This window comes from Mastomys coucha, chromosome X (genome assembly GCF_008632895.1).
Source record: "Mastomys coucha isolate ucsf_1 chromosome X, UCSF_Mcou_1, whole genome shotgun sequence".
NCBI lineage: Eukaryota > Metazoa > Chordata > Mammalia > Rodentia > Muridae > Mastomys > Mastomys coucha.
In genome coordinates, this window is record NC_045030.1 from 145,162,085 (window position 1) to 145,169,926 (window position 7,842).

At 44.7% G+C, this 7,842-nt stretch overlaps 1 protein-coding gene across 1 annotated transcript; it reads left to right on the forward strand.

The window, feature by feature from the left end:
- Positions 1-211: 211 nt before the first annotated feature.
- Positions 212-7,222, forward strand: LOC116089886 (lysine-specific demethylase 5C-like). The gene is made up of 4 exons (XM_031369502.1): positions 212-707; positions 4,570-4,647; positions 6,600-6,722; positions 6,995-7,222. The coding sequence occupies exons 1-4, from the start codon at positions 558-560 to the stop codon at positions 7,205-7,207; spliced, it is 564 nt and encodes a 187-aa protein (XP_031225362.1). The 5' UTR covers positions 212-557; the 3' UTR covers positions 7,208-7,222.
- The last annotated feature ends 620 nt before the right edge of the window (positions 7,223-7,842 follow it).

Consider the following 7,842-nt stretch of genomic DNA (forward strand, 5'->3'; position numbering starts at 1 on the left):
AATCGCATTACAATTTTGTTCCTCCGCCAATGAGATGAACTATTTTCTCTCAGCCTGAGAAATGTTTTTAACTAACTGCTTCCAAATAGAGGACATATACAACCCGATTTCTTTCGGTCATCACAGGATGAAGGCTTCTTAGGTTTTTTTTCTGACTCAAAGTTAACGAAACTCGGAGAGACACCTTGCGGAGGGATCTGGTTTGTTGTGGTGAGGTACAGAGGTGGGGGGGAGGAGACGCTGACAAACCAAGATGGCGGTGGCAGCGATGAAACCTGCGGCGACTGGGACATAACTGTAGCAGTGAAGGCTTCAATAGTTGGGAGGCAGCGGTAGGGTGTGGAAGAAACGAAACAGGACTAAAAACCGGTAATCGAAACCTCAGCCTGAGACTTTTAGAGCACGGCACCCGCCCCCCTAAGCCCTTGACGGGCGGTGGCCGTCCTGCTTAGGGCCTAGACTCCGAGAAGTGCCTCGGTTTCAGACAGCGGCGGCGCCATGAGTCCTTAAGGGCGGCCTGAGCCCTCCGGATCTCTGGCCCAGCCCTCGGGCCCACCATGGAGCTGGGGTCCGACGATTTCCTACCACCGCCGGAGTGTCCGGTGTTCGAGCCTAGCTGGGCCGAGTTCCGAGACCCTCTTGGCTACATCGCGAAAATCAGACCCATCGCTGAGAAGTCCGGCATTTGCAAGATCCGCCCACCCGCGGTAAGGCCGGGAGCTGATGGTCGCCAGCGGCGAGTTTGTGGGTGGATCCGGGTACCCAGTGGTGAAGTCCCGGGCGGAGGGCAGCAGGTGTGGAAAGAATATGGGATGGCTGGTATTTTGTGGATGCCTCCCGTAATGGAGAAAGGGTACTGGGGTCAGAGGTCCTCATTTTGTGGCATGTAAGTGGCCTGGGGTCTGAGACCCACTCCCACCCTGCTCTTGAGAATTTCCCTTGATTCAACACACAGATGCTTAGTGGGTTGGGTAGAGTTCGCAGGGAGGCACAGAGAGTCCCATCTCTTACTTTGTGTCACCCTGGCCGAAGCTGTTAGAAAAGTAACGACTACTGCCCTTATTCCCTTTAAGACAGGCTGTGTGGTGTTGTGGAAAGATCATGTCTTGAAAGGGAGTCAGACCTGAGTTTAAAACTACTTAGGTTAGCAGCTGTATGACCTTGGGCATGTAAAGTAATCCCTGAGCCTGTGAATTGTGTGCTAGGAATAATTAGATTAAACCAGGTAACATAGTACACTCTGGTAAGTGGTAATTACTGTGACTGTAAAGGTGCTTGATGTGGTCATTGGTTTGCTTCTGTGTGTTGACTCATGTTTACTCACGCTGTCAGGCCTCTGATAATATCCTAGCCTGATGGACCAGTCAGGAAATCATTCTCACAGGGAGTGCTCTTTCTGGTTTAAGAGATTGTTCCGTTTTCTAGTTGAAGGCAATGTCAGAACCTTCCTGCACATGGTCCCCACAGCTTTCCTATGGAGAAGTTTAGACCAGTTAGCTTGGTATGTTCTTCTCAGAAGATTTCAATTCTGCCTCTGGCTCAGAATGTAGGTGATCCTATAAGATAAGGCTTTCTTGGGTTCCCAGAAACAATAGTGGAGATATAGAAATCTTCCTTTGGTTCCCAGATGTTCAGTAAAAAGGACCATATTGTTGCTCCTAGTCCTGACTAGACCAGGAGAAGTTTTCAAATGGCTAGGACACACTGGAGGAAACAATGATGAACAGTGTTTAGTAACCACATGGAATTCCTGGGCTGGTTTGAATTTGGCTGTAACAATGTATCTTCGAGGAGGTGATTCAGGATGTGGAAACCTTATTACCACTCGAGGAGAGCACCTTAGGTGGTCTTACCCAATTTAATGCTTTTGTTGCCCTTTCATAGGCTGGTTTTAGGTGGATCCTCTAGGTCCCAGAGTCTAGAGTCCTTGTTGGTCACAGGTTGTTGTCTGAAGATGCATTTCTCTGTTGTGAGGGAGTCACAACTATTAGTGATATACCAGGAAGGCCAGCAGAAAGGAAAGGTTGGACTCCTGGATGGCCTTAAGGAAATATTCCTTGAAGTGGTCAGGAGAAGCCTGACGTGGGGATAACTGAGGTCTGAATTTCCCTTTTTTCTCCCTTGGGCTTTTGGGCAGGTTAGCCTTATGTAGGTGCTCTTACCTTGTCTTGGGAACCAGTATGGAAAGAATGACAACTACATCTGTGTGTGTGCGTGTGTGTGTCCTTGTCCATCTGTCCATTCATCCTCAGGGGACTGTTCTTTGCTAGGCTTCTTTTCTCTACCCCAATAGCATGATTCTTTCCAGTCCAAGAGACCTGACTCTTGTTTTTGTTGTTCATGATTTTGTGTGCGTGCACACATTCTCTTAAACCACCTTTAGACTCTAAAGCAGTTGGCTTTCTTCTGTTTGGAACTTGAATTACTCACCCAAGTGATTCTTAGGCCCACGGTGCAAACCTGTGTGTCACTAGGTATCCGACTTTGTCTTAGAGGGGTGGTTTTGGGTTTGTATTTCAGAGCATGTGGCTGCTTGGTACACTTTGCATAGATGGATGGAGGACAGGGTAGTAATGGGGGCATCACACAACTTTTTGAATTAGCCATCTTGTTTCTCACCACATTCTAAATGCCATCATTTTGAGCATTTGTACTAATTAACAGGACTGAGATGAGAGGTTTGTTGGACCTTCCCCATCTACTGTTGCATTTCAGTTCTGCAAGCTCCTGTCAGGTGCTTGATGTTGCATTGATTGTTTAGAAGTTGGCAGAAAAGGGAAAAAGAGTGCTTAGAGTTTGGGGTTTGAGCATCTTTCTGTCTGGGTTACCTGTGCTGAGGGGAGTGTTGTCTGATGGGACATGAGAGAGTATAGAGAGCTTCACTCGGCTTAAGCTGTAGGTAGCATTTTAGCTTTTTTTCTTCCCCTCCTGCTTCCAACAGCCTCAAATGCTTTCTGTCTATTACTATAGGTTGGGGAAGAATGTGTGCACTTGGAAATATGAGGCCTCTGGTTCTTTTTTTAAGAGAAAGAGCATCCATACAGAGATCAACAGCCCTTTCTCTCTTTTCCCATACCTTTTCTGTCCTTCCAAATGCGTTCACTTGTGTGTGACTGCTGGTAGCTTAGTGAAGTACAAAGAACCAGTGACCAGAGGACATGGGTTCTAGTGTTAGCTCTACTGCTAACTAGCATATGATTTCCTCTCCTAGCCTCACTTTACACATTTGTAGAATGAAGACATTGATCTGGGTTATTCGAGGTTTGTTTTTGTTTTTGTTTAAAGATTTATTTATTTATTTTATGTATATTGGGTACACTGTAGCTGTACTGATAGTCGTGAGCCATCATGTGGTTGCTGGGAATGAAAGTTGCTTACTCTGGCTCCAGATGACCCTGCTAACTCCGGCCTAAAGATTTATTTATTATTATATCTAAGTACACTGTAGCTGTCTTCAGACGCACCAGAAGAGGGCATCAGATCTCATTACAGATGGTTGTGAGCCACCATGTGGTTGCTGGGATTTGAACTTAGAACCTTCGGAAGAGTAGTCAGTGCTCTTAACCACTGAGCCGGCTCTTCAGCCCTTTTACCATTTCTTAAGCACCAGGGCTCCAGGGGAGAGAGGATTCTCTGAGGAAGTATTCATGAGGCTTTTGGGAAGGGGAATCTTAATAGCTATCTTTTGAATAGGACAGAAAAAGCTCCAGCTTGGCAGGGTAAAGCTTTCCCTGCTTTCATTATTTTTTCCTGGCTTCCCCTCTGTAAATTCTTGCATTCTTTGCCACCACTTTTGGGCTTCCCACTCACTCCCAGACTTCCTTCCCTGCCTCTTATAGCAGGCAAGTATATGAAAGAGGACCCACAGGAAGCCTTTCCAACCTGGGGAGTAAGACATGCAGATTCATCTTCCTTGGTCTTCCCTGCAGTGTCTTCTGTGAGCCTTTAACTGAGAGAACAGATATCGATGGCCTAAAGTGTTAATCCCTGCCTGAACCAGAGCTGAGCTACCCTGCACGTGTATTCACTGGTGGGGTCAGGGTTAGAGAGCAAATTTCTTGTGAGGAAGCCAGGGCAAGAATTCATATGCTACCTTACAGATGAGAAAACAGATTCAGAAAGGTAAGAGCTCATAGCTAGTAAGTAGTAGAGCTACAACATAAACCCATATCTCCTGTCTCCGGGTCCTGCATGGTTGCCAGAACTCTAGACTATGTGTCCTGCCCGGGGAAGGATGACGGTGTGGGTGTGAGGAGGGTTTGTGGTTAGCTGTTTTGAACTTTTTATATTTCTCAAAATCCTAGCACTGTACTGTTGGGAAAGACTTAGAAGTTTACCAGACAGAGCATGTACGTGATACCTTGAATATGCCTGAGGGGCTTTTATGCCCTGTTATACACCTTGGGGAGAGTTGGGAGTGGGTCCATTTGGATGTTTTCCAGGTTGACAGATCTAAGGTGGCTAGAAGTTTTAGGAGGTATTAATGGATCATGGCGCTGCTTTTGACGCTGTATGATCTTGCACTAAAGTGGGATAACCCAAGTTCCTTTCCCTTTTTTATTCTCCTAGGACTGGCAGCCACCCTTTGCTGTGGAAGTGGATAACTTCAGGTTTACTCCCAGAATCCAGAGGTTGAATGAGCTGGAGGTGAGATTACCAGCTGGTGATGGGGCTTGGAAAAAGGATAAGCATGCCCAGGACATAGAAGAAGCTTTGGAGCTCCAGATATAAGGGCAGGAATTCACTTTTTTCATTTAATAGCCCAAAGGCTGGGGGGTGCTCTTTTCCCCATAAAACTTTGTTACTTAAGAATTTTCCCTGTCAATACTTACCTTACCTAGATCAGCAAAAGGTAGCTATGTGGCTGGCTGAGACCTTCCTTCCTTGACCAGCTTAGTGTGGCCTAATATATCTAATTTATCCATGGCTTTGTGCTTCTTACATTCCTTCTTTGACACTTGGTAGAGTGGATGGTGAGGTACAAGAGCACACGAACTGGTCTTTGTAGACTAGAATGGTTAGAGACGTGGGCAGGGGTCAGGCTTGAGACTGTCCTGGGATGATGAGAGTGGGTCTCCTAAAGCTGGTTTTAGGTATAGTTCTAGAATTTTTCATAGAAGATACAAGTTAAACGCATGTTCCCTTCCCACTAATTAATTAATTCCATTAATATGTATGTACCTAGCCTTATTAAATATTCTAGTAGAATACTGGATCCAGCTGAATACCAGTACCCTAAAAAATATATGTCATAGGGTAGGTATGTGTGGGTGTATATGGAACAGAACAGAATGGTTCCCATTAAGAACTATTGCCCTAAACTCAGTCTAGATATTGTTCAAGTCAGAACCAGAGTAATCTGTTGTATGTGTCATGAGTTCCTTGAAGAAATAAATGTGACCAGGTCTGTGGGTGGTACAGCTGTGGGCAAGTATTACCTAGCACTGAACAAGGGCAGTCTACAGAGATTTCATGCTACTTAATGAGGGGAGGAAGGAGCAGGGATGAGGCCAAGTTTTGAAAGATAAGAGGTTCAGATGGAAGGTGTTCTTTGCCCCTTAAGGATTTTCACAGCCAAGGAGCTTTAGTTCATTTCTTACCATGAGTAGACCTTAATTCTTCTCAACTAAGACTCAAAGAGCTGACATACAAGTAATCTGGTTCTCTAGAAAAGGGCCTGGGACTCAAGTGATAAAGTTACAGTCTTAGAACCTTTGGGAACCCTTCTTAGGCCACTTAAGACTTCTTAAGCATGGACAGCCTTGTTCTAGGATCTTTCATCCGTATCAGGTTAGCCAATATGAGTTAGCCAGTATGTCATTTTAGTTCTTCAGGCCATTCTCATAATTCAGCCACCATGAAATATTTTGTGTGGTACAAAAGGAGATGAATGTGCTCTTCTGGAGCCCTATGTAGAACTTAGATACAATTTTGAAGTTTCCAGGTGGTCCTCACTACTCTTCTTAATTAAGTCTGTATCTCTTGGGTAACTGTACTATTTTCCTTTTCCTGTTTGTTTTCTGAGACAGTATCTTGTGTAACCCAGGCAGGTCTCAAATCTCCTATGTAATGGAGGCTAGACTTGAACTCATCTTCCTGCCTCTACTTTTCAAATGCTGGGATTATGGGTGTGAGCTACCATTCCTGGCACCCATTTTCTAATAAAAATATGGGGATGCAGTGAGTGGTACTCATTTGCTCAAATGTAGCAAATTAATAGTAGCAGAGAGAAAGCAAAGCTTACGGGTATTTAATAGTCATGTATCTTGGGGATTGTGTGAACTAACTCTTTTGGCCCTGTTTTTTCATCTGTACAAGATATAATAATATATAAACAACCTTGTCACAAGAATGAAAGGAAAGATGAATAAAGACTGTAATGACCTTCTCCTCGGAAACGAAAGAAACGCAAGGCCAAGGACTGTCTAGAGTCCAGAGCTCATTTCACTGAGAGAAGTCTACTTTGTTCCCTTTCTCATCCCCTAAGTTTAAGCCCGAAGATGAATCACTGTGGAGTTTTGGGGGGAGGGGTGGAGTGGGATGGAGTATTGATGGTAATGTGGGTGGTGGCCAGTGTTTTTGAGCCATTTCTCCTTTAGGCCCAGACAAGAGTGAAACTGAACTATTTGGACCAGATTGCCAAATTCTGGGAGATCCAGGGCTCATCCTTAAAGATTCCCAATGTAGAACGACGGATCTTGGACCTCTATAGCCTCAGCAAAGTAAGAACAGGTTTTTCTCAAATATTCAATAAACCCATGCTACTCTAAGACCCCTTTTGGTTTGGATACTGTGTCTCTGGGCTATAACGGAAGGGGAAGACTGGTAGCACGTCACCGTGTTTTGCCACCTCTTGCAGTAGTTTGAGATTGGGAGAAGGGGTAGCTCCTGGTAAAATGAGAGGCTGCAGTTGTCCTCCTTACCCTTCCTGTAGGCCTACTTCTGCATGGTCACATACACAGTGCATAATGTCCCTTCCTGCTCTTCCTTTCAGATTGTGGTGGAAGAAGGTGGTTATGAAACTATCTGCAAGGACCGTCGATGGGCCCGTGTGGCTCAGCGCCTCAACTACCCACCTGGCAAAAACATTGGTTCCTTGCTACGTTCTCACTATGAACGCATTGTTTATCCTTATGAAATGTACCAGTCCGGAGCAAACCTTGTGGTAAGGATGCCAGGCTGTAGTAGTGAAGTAAGGAGGTCTTGATCTGTGGGTACATATTGGCATACTTATGTTTTTGTTTCTTTTTATTTCTTAATTTATTTTGACATAAGGTCTTAATATGTGGCAGGCTGGCCTAGAAGTTACCATGTAGTTAGCCCACTGACCCTGTAGCTCAGACCGGACTTAAAACTGCTTTTTGGTGGGAAGTCTGGATGTGATTTCATTATTTGGAATTTATTATATATAGTCCTTCAGTCCTCCAAGTATGGGATTTCAGCTACCATGTCCTGTTGTCTTAGATTCCCTTTTATTTTCTTTTGAGTCAGCATCCTCTTATAGCCCTGGCTGGTCTCAAACTTTGTAGGTAAGGACAAACTTGAACTCTAGATCTTCCTGTTTTCATCTTCCAGGTCACAGATTAGAGGCATGTACCACCATGCTAAGTTTGTCCATCTTAGGTAAATACTAATTGAGCTGTATCCCCAGATCCCTACCTTGAACTTTATAAATTATGCTTATTGTGTGTAACTTTGAGAACTTTGTTCTCTTTTTCTACCATATGGGTCTCTGGGGTTGAACTGAGATTCTCAGGCTTAAGAGTAAGTACCCACTGAGCCATGTTGCTGGTCCCTTGGCCTTGAACCCTTGATCTTCTTTTTCTCAGCTTTTTTTTTTTT

What these genes read in the sequence shown, in the direction of transcription:
- LOC116089886 (XM_031369502.1), top strand. Translation starts at nt 558, where the DNA reads ATGGAGCTGGGGTCCGACGATTTCCTACCACCGCCGGAGTGTCCGGTG. An exon ending in GCAAGATCCGCCCACCCGCG is followed by an intron (nt 708 to 4,569) that starts GTAAGGCCGGGA and finishes TTATTCTCCTAG; the next exon opens with GACTGGCAGCCACCCTTTGC. An exon ending in AGAGGTTGAATGAGCTGGAG is followed by an intron (nt 4,648 to 6,599) that starts GTGAGATTACCA and finishes TTTCTCCTTTAG; the next exon opens with GCCCAGACAAGAGTGAAACT.